The 19,575-nt window shown below is 42.5% G+C and overlaps 1 protein-coding gene across 1 annotated transcript in view; it reads right to left on the reverse strand.

Moving 5' to 3' along the window:
- The window catches only part of FAT3 (FAT atypical cadherin 3), a gene marked incomplete at its 3' end in the record, with an annotated part of 712,901 nt that overhangs the window by 143,429 nt on the left and 549,897 nt on the right, over nt 1–19,575 (reverse strand). Inside the window, exons 6-8 of the mRNA XM_082629104.1 lie at nt 6,204–6,518; nt 3,678–3,888; nt 3,197–3,265 (exon numbers count right to left, since the gene is read on the reverse strand). Coding sequence (XP_082485230.1) covers nt 3,197–3,265; nt 3,678–3,888; nt 6,204–6,518 — 595 coding nt within the window. The remainder of the gene's footprint in view (nt 1–3,196; nt 3,266–3,677; nt 3,889–6,203; nt 6,519–19,575) is intronic.

Raw genomic sequence — 19,575 nt, forward strand, 5'->3', positions numbered from 1 at the left:
CAGATTTCAAAATATGGAAATGAGGAGAAAATACTCTCAGGGGAAAAGGCATGCTGGAACACTATTTCTGCTGATTTAATGAGGATTCATTAGTTATAGCATTTGTAAGCTATAACTGTTAGGCCGGGAGGTGGTATTGTCTGTAACCATAAGTGTCCATAGCAGTACACTGCTATGTTTCTTAAGTACTGAGAAGCACTTTCCCTCTCTCTCCTCTATGTTAGTCTGGCCAGGGAATATGTTTAGGTAAGGAGGAAGGGAAGAGACAGAGGAGAGTTTCAGTGGCCGAGGATAAACAAGCAAGAAAGCTTGAAAGTAAGAATGAAACATCTGATTATGATAAAGGAAACAATAGGTTTTTAAAAAGGGGAAAGTTGTTGTCAGCAGGTTGAAAAAAATATGACTCTCTTAGATCAGAAAGGATTTTCAGGAGGGGGATTTGGTGGAAGGAGGACCACATCCATTCTGAGTGCAGCCAGCACCTGGGGAAAAGTTTGTAGTTTTGCCGTGAAATAAAGAGTTGACATTTTAATATGTTGGCTGGATGCAGGGATGGAAATAAAATCATGTTCTGTTTGAGCATCTGGCCCAGTAAGTTCAATTTTCAGGAGATGCTTGACTAGATGTTATGAGATATACAGTGAAATCTGTGATGGAAGTATCTAGACTAGAGGAACAACCCAGTAGGTCTTCACTAAGAGAAGTACTTGTGTACTAAAACTGAGAGGATTCTATAAAAAGAGTATAGATTTAGGAATAAAGATGGAGAAACATGAAAATGGATGCCATGTTTTTGATCATGATTCCTGGATATGGATTTGAAGCAGCCTAAAGGGATTCGTTCCAGTGAGGACTCTCATCTGTCAACTGCCCGTCTCTTCTTGGACCAGTCCTCATTTGGTCAAAGGTGCTGTGTTGGGCTTCCCTGGTGGCGCAGTGGTTGAGAGTCCGCCTGCCGATGCAGGGGACACGGGTTCGTGCCCCAGTCCGGGACGATTCCACATGCCACGGAGCGGCTGGTCCCGTGAGCCATGGCTGCTGAGCCTGTGCGTTCGGAGCCTGTGCTCCACAACGGGAGAGGCCACAACAGTGCGAGGCCAGCGTACCACAAAAAAAAAAAAAAAAAAAAAAAAAAAGGTGCTGTGTTGCTCAGGCTGGGAATACAGTGGAAGGTCACACTGACTCTGGATGGGTCTCAGGAGGTATCAGTAGTGTTAAGACATGGGCTACCTGGGGCATCTCCATCGGTCACCATTGTTTATTCCACTTACCGTGGATGGACATCAAAAGAAGCATTGGCAGGAGGAAGGAATCAGGAGGCAAAGACCTTGACCTTAAGGGTTAACACTGAAGCTAGGATAAACACAAATGAAAATGTACACTAGCACTAATAATGCTGGCATGGAATTCACGCAAGTAAGGTTACACGTAGCACCACTAGGCATGCTCACCTATACACACCATACACACCCATGCAGGGATGCTGAGGAATTGCAAAAGTGACTGGATGACTGGGGTCAGGTGGGTGGTTAGACTGAGCATCACCAAAAGCTGTGCTTGCAAGATTTCTGACAAGGAGTGCAAGCAAGGGCATCCTGGGGTGGGTGGGATGTGCTGCATGTCAGGAGGTTGCATGCATGCATCACACAAGGGAGAGAAGTGGTGCTGTCAGGCTGTAGAGGTGCTTGCAAACTGGAGCGTCAGGGGAGGAGGGAGATGAACTGGTGGCTGATGACAGAGGGCAACTCCTCTCAGATCTTGGGACAGCAAGGCAGGAGCCCTGCAGCCTGTTGGCTTTCCACTGTACTCTTCCTTGAGTTATTTAAAAGAAGTCATGATTGCACCGGGGACACATTGAGACTGAGATGCATCTTCTGTTACTGACTGAGGGTGGTTCTGAAGGGATCACCAAAGGTGACAGCACAGACAACCAGGCGATGCATAGGTGTGACCCTCTGTTTCACCAAGAAAGAAGACACTGCACTGGATAATAACTTAATGACCTGAAAATGACTGAGAAGATACAGAAGCGGAGACATCTTTCATGGAACAGAAGAGGTTCCATTTCAAATGTGTTAAGTGGAAATGAAGATGGAGTTGAAAGCTTGGGAATGAGGATGGTCATGTACAGGGATGGTGTGATTAATGCCCATTAAGTAAAACACAGACGTTCTACTGGCATTCCATAAAATGAAATAGGTAGAAAACAAGCCCTTTCTTTTGGGGAGTTCAGAGGACCCTCTACTGAAGTTTGATTGGGGGCCATGGGGCATTCTTTTTCTGTGCTTCATTGAAACAGATGTGGAATGTTCTAAATGCTTTCCCCAGACCCAGCCATTCCTGGGAAGAGAGGCAGGTCCCTACCCATCCTATCCAAGCAGTGACATGTGGAAGGAAATGATTCCCCCAGACCAGCTCTCTAGATTCGCTGCCTTCCACAGAGAACCATGGGAAGTCAGCTCCAGCTCGACGCAGTGTCAGATCCAGGGCTGGCACACACTCTCTCCCCTCATTTTGTTTCCTGGCCCTCAGCACTTATTTCCTCTCCACTGCCTCTCGCTGCCTGGTTGTGGAGGGCAGTGGTGCTGTTTTGCCCTCTCTTTTTGTAGCCTTGCGTGCTTGCTTGCTTTCTTTCAAGGAATTTAAAGGTTGGCTTCCAAGGTCTATCCTGCCTGCATCCATCTGCTTTCTGTATTCAGCTCTCACGGGAAGCTCTCCCTGGCTATATATCTAGGCTGCATTTCCTGCCCTTCCTATTGTGGACAGCAGCCAGGGACTCTCCTGGTGGGGCTTTCTGGTCTACGAATGGCACTCCTGCTGCAAAACCGAGGGGTTAGGATCTATTTGAATTTACTTTTCAGTTGGAAAAGGCCCAGTTAAACCAACCTACAAAAAGATCAAAACAAAACAACAAAAAGCCCACATACCTCAAAAGCAAAGAAAAAAAAATTTTTTTAAGAAATCAAAAAAACCCCCCACCCCTGCCCCAAATCCAAACCCGTCAAACCTCAAACAAAGGAGTCACTGGATACGAGTAATGCAATAGCTGTTAGAGGCATGTATGAAATTTGTGGGCTGCACTTCAGCCTGTCACAGGCAGTTATGAAAGATGAAATTTAATTTGCTTAAAAAAAAAAACCCGTAAAAGGCAGATTGGATAGCTGTATTTTAGCAAATGTGTTTGCACTAAGGGTACCTTCTGTTGAACAGTTCTGCCCACAAGCTGTCTGTAGAATATAGAACATCTCTCGAGCATGCTTGCCACCTTGAAGCAGGGCAGTCGGGAGCAGAAAAAAAAAAAAGAACAGAATGCAGAAAAAGGTGAAGAAAAAGAGAGAAATGAAGGACAGCAAGTCCAGTACCATCAATACATTTAGAAATGAGATTAGCCAAGTGTGACAATAGAATTTAAATGACACACAGAAAGACATTAAGATTGCAGTAAATAACGTACTATGGAATATCCAGCCAGAGAGCACTTTCTGTTCAGCTTAGCTACAGAGTCAGAATGAAAGCACAGGTCGATTATTCATTTTACTGGCTCTTTTGCATTCCAGCACTATATATCTTTTAATCTTAGCGCTAATCGTTGTGTTTTTTGTTTGTTTGTTTTGTTAGTTGCTCTGAACAGTCAATGATTACATTGCCCAGTACTGCTCTGGAGGACTCGAACTTACCAACGATGTCAAACCACAGAGGGGTGTTAGCTGGCTGCACAGACACCACCCCTACAATCTCGGTGACTCTATCGCTTTCCATGACTGTAAAGTTATAAAATGGCTCATCGAAGGTCAACGGTACAGGTGAAGGAGGTGGTTTCTTAATCCATTCAATGTGGAGGCGGGCCGTGGAGGACTTCTGAGGGCGCCCATTGTCCACTGCCTTTATCTACTCACACACGGAGAGAACAGAAAGCTGTCTTAGAGCCCGGATCCTGGTGGAAGTCTCGATCTGTCACTCATATGTTGTTGGGCTGAGAGTCCATCCTCATCACAGGGTCAGCAAGGGGAAGAAGACAGTGGAGATCTGGAGAGAATGGGCTCAGGAATTGGGGAAAACAACTTGGTCACGTGGGGGGCCCACACCACATTTGCCAGAAGGTGATTTGAATCACTGCCAACTTTGCAGATGTGGAAAACTTGAAAAATAAATGGTGCACTTACAAATTTTAGTGTTTTACAGACACAAATGATAGTTACTTGAGTAACAAGAGCTAATTTGATTCCTTATACCTCTGGTGGTAGTGTTGGAAAGGGAACAAAGTGCATCACATAGACACAAGAATTGTCACATAGGATTCCAGGAGGATAATGGGAGGGGTTCTGGGAAAGGCATCAGCCTTGCAAAATTCGTCTCAGAGGCCCTTCAGTTATTCTAACTCTGAAGGGGTGAAAGAGACCTCTCTTGGTGGAAACATGGGCTCTTCGAGCCAGTGGGGAAAGGAAGAGGGTGTTAATGACTCTTCTTTATGGTCTGATATAAGGACTGAGAAAAGCATGCTTCCTTGACCAGATATGCAGGGTTAACAGCTGTGGTGTCCTGGATTTAAATGTGTGTGTTGGGGGGGGGAATGCAGTTAAGTCCAACAAGCAGACATCAATGACAGAAATTTAAAAATCTAAATAAAAAACGGATCTAAAAATATTACATCAATAAAAACATTTTTAGGTGCATAGCTAATAGTTATAGCCTTTAAAACAGTGACAACTCATAGCTCCCTAATGCTATGTTCATGGATGATCACTCTGCCCCAGAAAATTCCTGTGAGATGAAGGACGTTTGAAGGTAGATGTCTTAAGTAGGGTTTCCTAGGAGCAGAGTCTGAGATAGGGATTTGTGTACAAATGGTTTCAGGAGGAAGTGTTCCCAGGAGAAAGGGAGTGAAGAAAGCAGGATGGACGGGGAAGATGCTAAGCAAGGGTGTGGTCTCAGTTGAAGTCTAACCTCAGTCTGATCCCAAAGGGAGCTCTGAATAATTGTATCAAAGTGTTGGATCCACCTGGAGGCAAGGAGGTTGGACCTTTATTTCTGGTGTCAGTTAGTAGTTATTGGCTGTGGGCTGTTGGGCTGGGGTAGGAGTGTGGAACCTCTTGGGCCAAAAAGTTCAGCCAAAGATGACCCTCTGGAGAAGGGGGCAGCTGTGAGCCCTTAGCAGCCAACACTCACAACAGTTGGGGGGATGTCTGCACCAGCCTGATAAAGGGGATCTGGACAGGGTACCAACAGTATCCACTGCAATCCACCCAGTCTTCAAAGATTCCCATTGGCAAGTCTCACACAACTGTAACAGCACATATTACATGAGAGCTGCTAATGGTAGAAACAGGGCTGTTAATTATTATTATTATTATTTTATTTTCTCTGCCCACTCTTCTGGATACATTACTGAGCAGGGAAAGGAATCCAAGTCCAGACCATAGTAGTACAAAGATAAATAAATGCACTCTGACTATCCTTTAAAATAATAAAGGATTGACCATACACAGTGGAGAAGGCTGAAGACTAAGAGAAGGATGGCAGATGGTGCTAACTCTTGACAGTTGTTGAGACCCTGGGAAGTGCCCATCACCTGTGAGGCCGAGCAGTCCCCCTTTGGGAATAGGCATTACAAGTCTAAAGTGGTTAGGGGTGGGGAGTTCAGGCTGGCACCTTAGGTATGGGAGTTTAAGCCTCTATTTGAGATGGTGCTCATGTTTGTTTTTATTTTTAATTTTCTAACAATGAAAAATTAAGTCATTTTTTACTTAAGTTTTTTCACTTTTTACAGAATGAGCCTAGCTATGATTTGTGTCTCACAATTTATACAGCTAAATTCATGTTCTAACCCATTGTCAACAATTACAAGAGTTGTTTTCTTTGGGATATTTTCAGGACATAATGAGCAGTGGGAAGGTTATGTCACTCTGCTATTCCCCTCCCCTCAGTTTACATCTATGCTCAGTATCTTGAATTGATCTGGGGCAACAGGAAGTGTAATTGAGTAAATGATGGAGCAGGCTGTGTACTGGGAATGGTGAGTTTGGCTGATAGGACACAACCAAAGGAAATGGTCTCATTAAGAATATCACTGAAAAAGAAAGTAGCCTTCCACTGTTGTGTGGCTGCGCTTTTTAACCCAGAGATTTTTTTGCTTAAAAAATATATGACTAAGAAAATAACTTCCTCCCCCGCATTAATGTTATTGAGGTTCAGAAAAATCTTACCGTTAGAATGTCATAACTCCCTGCTGTAAATTGCTTTCTGGAAGAAACCATGCCAGTTTTAGGGTCAATGAAGAACTTTCCATCATCATTCCCATCCACGATACTGTAGGAAATTTCTGCGTTGGGGCCCTCATCTCTATCAAATGCAAAAGCCCTATAAATGGGTTCTCCCCTCTTCTTCCGGTCACGTTCTGGCAGCTTGATCTGGTAGACCTTCTCTGGGAACTGGGGCTTGTTGTCATTTTCATCCAAAACCTGAACCACCACCCAAATGGTTGACTGTTTTGGAGAGAAACCACCATCTGTCACAGTCACCTGAGTTTTGAAAGAAAAAGCATTTTACAATTAGAAAAGAGAAAAACATTTTTTGCCACTCTTTCCCCTGCCACCCCATGAAAGGTCTATTCTGTGCCTTAGGGTATCTCAACTTCTCTTATTCCTGTAGTTCATGTCAAATGCATAACTCTTCATAGTTCATCCATAAAAGCAGGGAAGGCCCTAAATCCAGTAATGGAAATTGCTGAAAGGGTAGGAAGGAGGCAAGGCTCTTATTGTGGTGTGGGGTGGAGAGGGAGAAGAAATAGGATTGACTTTACGAAATGTGTCAGGTTATATAGCTGTAGTAGACTTAAAATATGCTCCCCTCAACAGACACAAAAAACAATATAACCTTTATTATATGTTAACCCATGGGTATTTCATCTAATTCTTGGGAACTGCTATCGGCATCCAAATTCCTTCAGTATTCATGTTCCTTTCTTTCTTTTCCATCTTCCTGTAAAATTTGTGATTTTTACATTGTCACCGAACAAAGGGAAAACTCTGATGTATACTTCACAATTTTGATGGCTGGTTGTAAGCACCTTTGACAGTTAAAATATGTTTTTAACAGTCACAAAATAATTTTTTCCTATTTGGGAAGTGGAGGGGGATGGCCAACCCCTTTTCACATCTGAGATGCTACTCTTATGCGTGTCTGTGAAAACTGAGAGAAGAGAGAAAAGAATAATATGTAGGTAAGGAATTTGCATGGCAGATGTAAAATGTCTTTGAGTCTTAGTGTGAATAATCTTCTTCTTGGTCATAGTGATGATAATTATTATCATATTAATACTTAATATGCAGATGGTGCCATATAAGCACTCTTCCATATATTATCTCATTCATTTTCCAAAAACACTCTCCTCAGTAAGTGGAGTGGTTTTGTTTACTCAAATTTTGCAGGTGAGAAAACAGAGGCTTGAGGTCTCATTGTTATTAAGCCTAAAATCAGGTATTGAACTTTTGGCAATTCTTGATATTGTGTTTAACCACAAAACCTAGAGGAACCTCTACTCACTCTTTAAATCATTACCTTGAATAAGACAGCTTATTACCTCAAAATACATATTTGGAGGCTGGAAGAAACATAAAGATGCATTCAACATCAATAGGAGAAAAACTACAGTAAATTACAGCCCCTGGTCATCCAGTTTTCCACCTAATGAAGCAACCTGACAGGAAAAATGAGGGGAAAAAAGGCCCAAAATGTGGAAAAACAAATTTATGGCTTTTTTACAAAATGGAACTGCAATCTAGTTAGGCTTCTCTTACAAGCGGCTTAGGAGGATGGATTTAATAGACTTCCAAAAAATTTTCGTAGGAGTTCTTGCTTTCTTTGAAAAATCCATCACCCTGATACCAAAACCAGACAAAGATACCAAAACCAGACAAAGATACTACAAAAAATAAAATTACAGACCGATCTCACTGATGAATATAGATGCAAAAATGCTCAACAAAATACTAGCAAACAGAATCCAACAACACATTAAAGGATCATACACCATGATCAAGTGGCATTTATCCCAGGGATGCAAGGATTCTTCAATATATGCAAATCAATCAATGTGATACACCATATTAACAAATTGAAGAATAAAAACCATATGATCTTCTCAATAGATGCAGAAAAAGCTTTTGACAAAACTCAACACTGATTTATGATAAAAACTCTCCAGAAAGTGGGCATAGAGGGAACCTACCTCAACATAATAAAGGCCATATATGACAAACCCACAGCCAACATCATTCTCAGGGGTGAAAAACTGAAACTATTTCCACTAAGAACAGGAACAAGACAAGGTTGCCCACTCTCACCGCTATTATTCAACATAGTTCTGGAAGTTTTAGCCACAGTAATCAGATAAGAAAAAGAAATAAAAGGAACACAAATTGGAAAAGAAGAAGTAAAACTGTCACTGTTTGCAGATGACATGATAGTATACATAGAGAATCCCAAAGATGCTACCAGAAAACTACTAGAGCTAATCAATGAATTTGGTAAAGTAGCAGGATACAAAATTAATGCACAGAAATCTCTTGCATTCCTATACACGAATGACAAAAGATCAGAAAAAGAAATTAATGAAACAATCCCATTCACCACTGCAACAAAAATAATTAAATACCTAGGAATAAACCTACCCAAGGAGACAAAAGACTGGTACTCAGAAAACTGTAAGACACTGATGAAAGAAATCAAAGATGACACAAACAGATGGAGAGATAAACCATGTTCTTGGATTGGAAGAATCAATATTGTGAAAATGACTATATGACCCAAAGCAATCTACAGATTCAGTGCAATCCCTATCAAATTACCAATGGCAATTTTTACAGAACTAGAACAAAAAGTCCTAAAATTTGTATGGAGACACAAAAGACCCTGAATAGCCAAAGCAATCTTGAGGGAAAAAAAACAGAGCTGGAGGAATCAGACTCCCTGACTTTAGACTATACTACAAAGCTACAATAATCAAGACAATATGATACTGGCACAGAAAACAGAAATATAGATCAATGGGTCAGGAGAGAAAGCCCAGAGATAAACCCACACACCTATGGTCAACTAATCTATGATAAAGGAGGCAAGGATACACAGTGGAGAGAAGACAGTCTCTTCAATAAGTAGTGCTGGGAAAACTGGACAGCTACATGTTAAAGAATGAAATTAGAACACTCCCTAACACCGTATACAAAAATAAACTCAAAATGGATTAAAGACCTAAATGTAAGACTGGACACTATAGAACTCTTAGAGGAAAACATAGGAAGAACACTCTTTGACATAAATCACAACAAGACCTTTTTTGACCCACCTCCTATAGTAATGGAAATAAAAACAAAAATAAACAAATGGGACCTAATGAAACTTAAAAGCTTTTGCACAGCAAAGGAAACTATAAATGAGATGTAAAGACAACCCTCAGAATGGGAGAAAATATTTGCAAACAAATCAACGGACAAAAGATTAATCTCCAAAATATATAAACAGCTCATGTAGCTCAATATTAAAAAACAAACAACCTAATCAAAAAATGGGCAGAAGACCTAAATAGACATTTCTCCAAAGAAGACATACAGATAGCCAAGAAGCACATGAAAAGCTGCTCAACATCACTAATTATTAGAAAAATGCAAATCAAAACTACCATGAGGTATCACCTCACATGGGTTAGAATGGGCATCATAAGAAAATCTGCAAACAACAAATGCTGGAGAGGGTGTGGAGAAAAGGGAACCCTCTTGCACTGTTGGTGGGAATGTAAATTGATACAGCCACTATGGAGAACAGTATGGAGGTTCCTTAAAAAACTAAAAGTAGAATTACCATATGAATCAGCAATCCCATTACTGGGCATATACTCTGAGAAAACGATAGTTCAAGAAGACACATGTGGGCTTCCCTGGTGGCACAGTGGTTGAGAGTCCGCCTGCCGATGCAGGGGACATGGGTTCATGCCCCAGTCCGGGAAGATCCCACATGCCACGGAGCGGCTGGGCCCATGAGCCATGGCCACTGAGCCTGTGCGTCCGGAGCCTGTGCTCTGCAATGGGAGAGGCCACAACAGTGAGAGGACCGTGTACAGCAAAAAAAAAAAAAAAAAAAAAGACACATGCACCCCAGTGTTCATTTCAGCACTATTTACAATAGCAAGGTCATGGAAGCAACCTAAGTGTCCATCGACAGACAAATGGGTAAAGAAGATGTGGTACATAAATAGAATGGAACATTACTCAACCATAAAAAGGAATGAAATTGGGTCATTTGTAGAGACATGGATGGACCCAGACTGTCACACAGAGTGAAGTAAATCAGAAAGAGAAAAACAAATATCGTCTATTAACGCATATATGTGGATTCTAGAAAAATGGTACAGATGAACCGGTTTGCAGGGCAGAATATAGAGACAGATGTAGAGAACAAATGCGTGGACACCAAGGGGGAAAAGTGTGTGTGTGTGGGGGGATGAATTGGGAGATTGGGATTGACATATATACACTAATACGTATGAAATAGATAACTAATAAGAACCTTCTGTGTAAAAAAAAGAAAAATCTATCCAGTTTCCTTCCAAGGTTATTTTCCCAATTGGTTTGTTATGTTTTACAAAAGAAACACGTCAGGCCATTAGGTGCCAAGGCTGGATTTTGACTCTTGAGCTTATTCCTGGACATGGTAAGTTCTGGAGAGGCATGTTTTACTGCTGCTGCTGAACTAAAATGTTATACTCCCAGGTGAGCTGTGTTGACAAAAACATGTTGATTTCTTGGCTGCTCAACTCCTCTGCCTCTCTTTACTGCTTGAACGGCCCCATTTCCAAATCCAGACAACTCTCACTGTCTCTACTGTGCACAAAATCACCTCCTCATTGCTTGTCAACAAACTCCCTGCAGTGGGCTCCGAGGTGGAGCTCTGGGGCTGCCTCAGGGCCAGGTGGTTGCCAAGGAACAGAGAGGCCCTCCTGGCTGCAGTTCACTGCTCACTTGAGGATCCTGCTGCTATAAAGATGCTTCCTTTCGGAGTTGACCTGGATTTAAAAACCCACATCCTCGAGGTACCTGCTTATAGGCAGGAAAGGGTGGCAGCTGCACAGGCTCATGGAGCAGCCTCCATGCACGTGATGGGAAGCAGGCACACCTACATCACCGCCTCACCCTGGGTACCAGCTCTCATGTTCCCTCAGGCCATGCGGGCATCCTTCAGGTGCTCCAACACAGTGTCTTCCATCTCAGGTAATTTGCACATGCCGTCCTCTCCCCCTCCCTTCACTGGATCTTGCCTACTCATCCTTCGGATCTAGCTGAAATGCCATTTCCTCAGAGACGCTTCCTTGACCTCACAGACCAAGTTCCAGCCTCGCACTCTCTCCGCCTCCTGAATTATGTACTCTTAATTCACCCTATAATTTTCTTTTGCAACACTTACGGTTGTGGGAATTAATTAAATACATGGTTCTCCACCAAGCTGATAGGATGCATAAGGGCAAAAACAGATTTTGCGTTTTTGTTCACTGCTCTCACCTTTGTGTCAAGCCATGCTCCATGTTTACTTATTTAATAAATTAGACTCTAACTCAGGTCGTATTTGGACAAGACCTTTAGCCAAAGCTGTCTCACCTTGTAAAGCCTTCGTAGATCATTCAAGGCCCTTTATGAAGTCACCCCAAGCTGCCTCTCCACCCATAACACCTCCATTTCCTTACCCAAGGCTTTAACCACCACCTGTTTGCTGATCATTCCCCGATATGCACTCTTGTGTCTAAACCACGTTCCCTACCTCCAAGCCAATGCATTCAACTATTTCCTAGGAATCTTCTCTCTGGACCCTCACATGCACCCCAACCCCCCAAAAGTCACAGACAAATCATTATCCTCAAAGCTCCTCCTTCTTCCATTTGTGTTGTCTCAGTGATGACCACCCCCCACCCCCACATTCACTCACACACTGGTCTGCACCAGAATCCTGGACATCCATGTAGTGTCCCTGTTCTAACTATCCACATCCAAGCAAATGTGGAGGCTAGCAGGCATCTCTCATGTGCACCCCTCACACCAATCTCTTCTGCCACACTGCCCTGGGACAGGCCTCATTTGCATCTTGCTTGGACTCCCGCAGAGGCCTCCTGGTCTCCCTGCCTCTAGCCTTCACCTTTGTTGTAAGGCGTTATTTCTTCCTCAAAAATCTGATCATGTCACTGACCTGCATAGCATTTTTTCAGGGGCTCCTTGAGGCTGAGGATCTGGCCTGCCTTGATTATCAACACGTGCTACCTGCCCCTTTCCACTCTCCATGCTCAGCTACATGGTGAGCCTGGGGGGTCCTGAGTATGCCATGTTCTTACACCTTCATTCCTCTGCATAGCTGTTTGTCTCCATAGAAGGCCTTCTTTTGGGAATACGCCTGACTCATTCCAGAAGCTTCAATTCAAACACTCCTTCTGCGAAGCCATTCCTGCCTCCTGCAGACCGCCGTAGACGCCCTCACCTTGTTCCCACTCCACTATGTGCATAGTTCCAGGACGCTAATTATCATCTTACAACTTTATGTGTCTGTTTGCTTGTTGGTCTGCGCTCAATCCTTCCAGACCATGAGCAACTTGAGGTCAGGGACCATCTCATTCCTTGTTCTGTTCTGACACCTGGGACAGTTCTAAGTGCCAACTACATGTTGTTGAGTGAAATTGAGAATTAATCTACCCCAAACTCTTCCCTATGATAATAAATGGAGAGAACATTCAGACAGTGAAGGGTCTCTGCTTCTTTACCTGTAGGAAATGAAGAGACTGATAACGTAAGATCTCCCAAGTGCTTTATGATTCTCTGAATGGGGGTCAGGTAGAGGTAGACACAATTTTAACTGTGCACTCTGGGGTTCATACCCATCTTGTGTCACTGAGAACATTGCCGATCCCATGATTACTCATAACGATTTCTAGCTACTTCCAAAACTGTGCTTGCCACTGTGGACAATTGTCTACAGTTTACTCAACTGATCTATTTGTGTGTTGGCTCCTTCAGGACACTGTGAGCCACTCGAAGGTAGGAAGCTTGTTTTCTTCATCTCTTTCCTGGAAACTAGTGTACTCTTTTTTTTTTTTTTTTTTTGCGGTACACGGGCCTCTCACCATTGTGGCCTCTCCCATTGCAGAGCACAGGCTCCGGACGTGCAGGCTCAGCAGCCATGGCTCACGGGCCTAGCCGCTCCACGGCATGTGGGATCTTTACCGGACTGGGGCACGAACCCGTGTCCCCCACACCTGCAGGCGGACTCCTAATCACTGCACCACCAGGGAAGCCCTAGTGTACTCTTGATAAACGTTTGCTGAACTGAACTAACTCAAAGTCTTAACGTCCGTTATCACTCCTCTAGACCCACTCATGTCTCCAGCCATGTTGGTACCTGGAATATTAATTGTTGACAATTCCATCAGCTCCTCAGACTTCACACTTCATGCTGTGCTAGACCTCAGCCCATCACGTGGAATTATCCTATATGGAAGGAGGAATAGCACTGGAGACCTAAGCCAAACTGAGATGAATCCCTATTATATCTCATCCTCTGCATCATTTTGCATTAATGATGCAAGTAATTAGCCATTGTTTAGAAACTATCCATGTGTCCTCTCACTCTGACACCCTAACCTAGATTTTCTGCTCTCATCATTGATCAATAGTCAGTGGTTTGGCAATTAATCAAAGTTCTGAAAGATTAATTTCTTTAGTTATTTACAGCTAACAAAAGGAACCAGAAATAACACAGTACCCCTGAAAGGACAGTACAGCCCATTTCAATTTTCTATGATACGCTTGTGGTCTGTGAATACCAGGCAGAGCCAGAAGGCAATCAGCATGGCCCAATGCATTATGATGACAAAATTACAACGAGGAACCTGTTGTTAAGTCTATCCATGGAAGATGCAAGAGCTTTATAGGACCAAAAATGCGTGAATGTTGAGAATTCTGGAGTTATGGCAGCTGGTGGAAGACCATGTTTCTCAATCATTGACACTGCCTGATGTATTTATTTTAGTTTTACCTCTCCATGTAGTAGAATATAAGTACATAAGCTGCTTGAGAGCCGAGACCTTGTGTTTTGTCCACTATCTTGTCCCCAGTGATTACAAGAGTGTCTGAGAATATATTCAATATTTCTAAGATGAAGAGTTCAATTCTGTCATTCTCTTCAACTCTTAATTTACCAAAAATGGCTATTTCCAGGCCACTAACCACTGGACTGCCAGGGAATTCCCCTATATTTAAAATTGTAAACCTCTCTTCAGGAATTACATATCTCCCCCATGCTCCACTTTATATTTGCCTTTGACACTTTATATCATCTGATATATTATATACATTTCACATATAAGCTTGTTTATTGCATGTCTACCTCTTTAAGAATATGAGCTCCGTATATGCATGGATTTTCATCTCTTTTGTTCACAGATATTTCCTGAGTATCTACAACAGTGGATGTAATAAGCATTCAATAAATATTTGTTAAATGAATTAATAAAATATTCATCCAGTGCCTTCTAGGTAGAAAACTCTTTTCTAGGCAAATTGGGACATCAACCAACCAACCAACCAACCAACCAGCGAGCATGGATTCCTATCAAATTCACCCCTCCCCCATGCCCCAATCTTCTGCAATATTCCCGACCTGCAGTCATCTGGCCTTAATTTAGATATTTTCAATAAGAAGAACTAATCCCTTATGAAGCAGCCCACTTGTTGTTTGATAGATTCAATCTTCCCAAAGTTCTTCTTCTTATTAAACCTGTTTCTATCTACCTATTCTTAGCCTAGACTGACTGTAGCTTCCTATAGACCACTTTTACTCTTTGTAACTCTATAGAAAACCTCAAATTCCTCTCCCACATTGTCCCAGTTATCTACTGCTGAGTAACACCAAATTAGGTGGCTTAAGATAACCATTATCTTTTTATTAACTCTCCTTGTTCTAGGGGTTGAATGGAGCAGTTCTTGTGTGGAATCTTTCATGCAATTCAAGTCATAGATATTTGGGCCTGTGGTCATCAAACAAGTCTTTTGGTTGATGGTAGCCACTGGCTGGGACCTCAGCTGGGGCTGAGGTCAATGGGCCCAATATCTACAAGTAGCCTCTTTGTGTGGCGTGTGCTTCCTCACAGCATGGTGGCTGGGTTCTGATCAAAAGCCCTAAAGGACAGGAAGTGGCAGGTGCCAGTTTCTTAAGGCTTGAACTCAGAAACTGGCACATAATCACTTGATCCATATTCTGTTGGCCAGCAGTCCCAGAGTCCAGATTCAAGAGGTGGGGTCATAAACCCCACCTCTAGATGAGAAGAGGGTCAAGTAATTTGGGAGTTATATTTTAAAACTACCATACTCATAAATCCTTAAGGATATTTGAGAATCCTCACCCCAGACTGAAAAAAAATTCTAATTCATATAATCATCTCTCAGGTCATTCATTATGTATAATGAATTGCTATTCATTATACTGGTTGCCTCTGTCAGGATGTTTTCTTATCTACCAGCTTCCTTCTTAAAATACGATGGCCAGGACAAAACAATAGCATGTCAAACTTACTCAGACTTGTGTAAATTGCTGTAGTCTTAGAGACAATCTCAAGTCCCTTTATTCAGCTCATGACTCTACTTATATTGAGTGGCAGTCCTGTCACACAGCTCTGTGACATGATTGAATTAAATCATTTAGGTCTTTTTCTTATGAGGAGCAATAAACTATAAGTGTGTGGTTTCCTTTTGAAGGCCAAAGTACAGGATTTTACATTCATTCCTATTCAATTTCATCTTACTGGAGGTTTTGGCTCCCTATTCTAGGCTACCGGGATAATCCTACCAATGACAGGAGGCAGGTATCAAAAGCTTACTAGGCATCGAGGACTCACTGTGAGAGGCACAGCCCAAGCTCCTTTAATTGTTCCTTTTGTTGTTCAAACAATCTCATGAGACAGGTACTACAATTACAACCCATTTGATAGACAAAGCAACTCAATTTATGGACTTGTCCAAGGTCACACTGCTCATAGTGGCAAGGCCTTGTTTTACTCCTGGCTGCTTGATTTTAAACCACGGATCAGCACACTACAGCCAAATCTGGACACTTGTTTTTGTAAATAAAGTTTTATTGGGTTGCAGTCACACCCATTCATACCATCTATGAACATGTTATCTATGACTGTTTTCCTGCTTTAAAGGTGTAGTTGAGTACTTGAAGTAGAGATTGTATGGGCCACAGAGCCTAAAATATTTGTCATTTGGTTCTTTACAGAAAAGTTTGCCACAATCTCTCTTCTAAACCTTGTGTTCCGCTGCCTCTTCGGTTACACAGATATCACTGACTGCATGTCTGCTTTGCTCAGTCCTCTGTGTGGTCGTTTACATTATCACGATTTTTCACAGGAACCCTGGAGACACTGCCATTTCTATTCTACAGCTGGAGACAATAAGACCCAGAAGCAATGTAACTTTTGCAAGGCCATTCAGCCAGTAAGTGACGGGACGTGGGTTTGCACCCCAGTCAGCTTGGCGTCCCAGCTCCTGCTCTTTTCCCTATCCTGAGCAGCCCGTCCCGTGTAGAAGCATCTGTTAACCATCTGTTTAAAATTCCCTCCCTAAGTGTGGCTTTGGATCAGCATCAAGCTCGTAGCTGTGCTTCTAGAGTCAAGCTTTTCCCTCCTTTGATAATTGGGATCATCTTCGTCTCCAGCCTTGTGGCACCCTTCCTGTTCTCCTCAATTGCTGAAAGACTGCCACCAGGTCATGGGTCATGGCTACAACTTCTTTCAGCTCTCCAAGACTTATTTAGTGCAGCTACCTCTTCTCTTACTATTTTGTTACACATCTACATCTTCAGCTCCCTCTTACAGAATTCGCCATGCCCTTCGCCCTGATAAAGGCAATGGGAGGAAGAAGGGTGAAACTGAGTGGTCCCCAGTGGCCATTTCTGTTATCTCTTACTCATCAGGCACTTAGTGTTTACTCTGTGCACATACTCTTCTAAGTCCTTAATAAATATTAACTCATTTATCCTTATATCAATCCCAGGGGGAAGGTGGGATAATTATCCCCACACGGCAGATTAGAAGGAGGCTTAGTGGGACTTCCTTGGTAGTCCAGTGGTTAAGACTTCGCCTTGCAATGCAGGGGGTGTGGGTTCGGTCCCTGGTCGGGAAGCTAAGATCCCACATGCCTCACAGCCAAAATGACAAAATATAAAACAGAAGCAACACTGTAACAAATTCAATAAAGACTTTAAAAATGGTCCACATCAAAAAAAAAAAAAAAGAAGAAAAAAAAAGAGGCTTAGAAAGTAAAGTGGATTCCACCTGGGCCAGGGTCTGTGCCCCTAACCACCACCCCACGCTGTCTCTCATCTAAATGCTCGTCCCAACTCTTTCCTGTGAACACGGTTAGAACATGCCCTTTCATTGGCCTTGGTACCATCATTTCAGCTTTGAGCAAAGCTGGCAAGTCTATGGCACATGGGCCTTGGCTGCTCCAATCTGGCAGCTGCACCCTGAGGCCACAGTAGGCATCAACAGTTCACTCTTCACACCGCAGGTGGGATGTGGCCTCACACGTCTAGGATGAAATCATCCAGAGTGCTGTTACTACCAACCCATCTGCCACTGTCTAGGCTGAACACGCCCCAAATCCCAAATATCTCAGCCTCCCGACTTGGCTGCCGCATACCTTCTGCCCATCTGGCAACACCCCTTCTTCTTCCGAAGTACTCTGTGCCCTTTTTCTGAGTCTCCTGATTGGTCTGAGCTATTTCAGCACCTGATACTCTTCTAAAGCAGAAGACAAAGCTTAAAAGAGATTTATTTTTACCTCCCCCTCATTTCATTATCAAAAGTCTAAAGACCTGGCTAATAGATTCTGTGCAAGGAAGAAATCTAAAGATAAAGCCATTTAAACTAAGGCAGAGCTTCCAACCACATGAGGCAAGTCAGTGTCAGATGTGCTGCAATATTTGATCCACCTAACTCTTGAGTAGAAGCCTGTGACCTCTTACAGCTGGATCTCTAACTGGGGCTGGCCTTTCCCTTTACCTAAAGGTATCATACAAATGTTATCATCTTCTATGTGTGCCATAAAGGCAAAATGGTTAGGAAGCCCTGTAATAAATTACAAATAATGTCACCCTTCTCTTGGATCTGATTGTATTCTAACACAATATGCCTGGAGGTCACTGGATTCAAAGAACACTCTCTCCATGGGTAGGATTTTAGATGCTGGTGCTGCTGATGGTTAATTCTGGTGAGGATGCCTATCTATTTTCACCAAGGACCAGTTGTGGCTAGCACAGTTTTTACCACTTACCTGTGCTTGGGTGTCTCCATTTATGGTCACCACACAGGTAGGCAAATGGATGAAAGGACCACTGTTGAGTATTTTCTTATCCCTGCCATGTTGCCATATGTATTGCAGAAACTCAGGGTAGGAGAAACTCTCTTTCCTTACCTCTATTATATTCAGGAAAACACAATCACTAGACTTTAAGAGAAATCAAGAGTACATGGAGTTTAGACCCCATTCTGCTTCAATCTGCTCACTTTACAGATAAGGAAATGGGTGTAGACCAATGAGCTTCTTAACCCAACATGATATTACTGGCAATAACCTCAATCTTTCCAAGAGATTAGTTCCACAATTTCAAACTGCCCTTTGAGTTTCAAATGAGGCATACATTCATAAATTCTCAGATACAGATATCTGTGTGATTTCAATATGGCAGAGGCTTTAATTTAGGTATTTTTCAAAATGCTAGACTCTTGAAACAATAAAAGAAATGTGTTTAGAGTAGATGTTATGTTTACTTTTCATGTTTACTTTTTATCTTCAAAATGCTTCCCAAACATTAAATCCTTAATCCACCCAAGATAGCAGAGGAGAGGTTAAAACAACTTTATCTCCTCTTCACAAGTGAAGCAACAGAGAATGACCTTCTCAAAGAATACTCAGGGGCTGATACCAAGGCAGGGGGTGGAATTCAGACCTGTCTGCCTATGGGTTCAGACTCCTGCATTGCTGGGAAGACAAGTGCTTCCTGCCATTTCTAGAAAGGAAACTATGAACAAACAGTAAATTAGAGGGTAGGTTTCAAACGAGGAGCCACTCTTGAAGATAAACTTTCTGAAACCCCCAGTATCACTCATATATTCCATGGAGGAGGAAAAGAAATAAAAAATCAGCCTTAAACTAACTGCCTTTATATTTATTGCATGTAATTCCTCTTATTTGACCTATAATTTGGCATTAAGAAACCAAGTGGGGATGGGAAGGTATCCTGGTCCCTTCCCACCCTGCATTCCCTATCCCATGTTGCTATGTATTGGGTACAGTTGAGGGACATATTCTCAGGTATTTCAGGAGATGTATTTACTAGGTTGAATACATTTAGAGAATGGTTTGTTTTATAAGGGAAGAGTCTCTATTTGAAATTTTTAAAAAGGAAGGGATGAGGAATGAAAGGAAAGAAAGGAGGGAGGGGAGGAAGAGATAAGAGGAAGGAAAAGAAAAGGAGGAAGAAAAC

This window comes from Mesoplodon mirus (assembly GCF_964341445.2).
Source record: "Mesoplodon mirus genome assembly, chromosome: 7".
In the NCBI taxonomy this organism is placed as follows: domain Eukaryota; kingdom Metazoa; phylum Chordata; class Mammalia; order Artiodactyla; family Ziphiidae; genus Mesoplodon; species Mesoplodon mirus.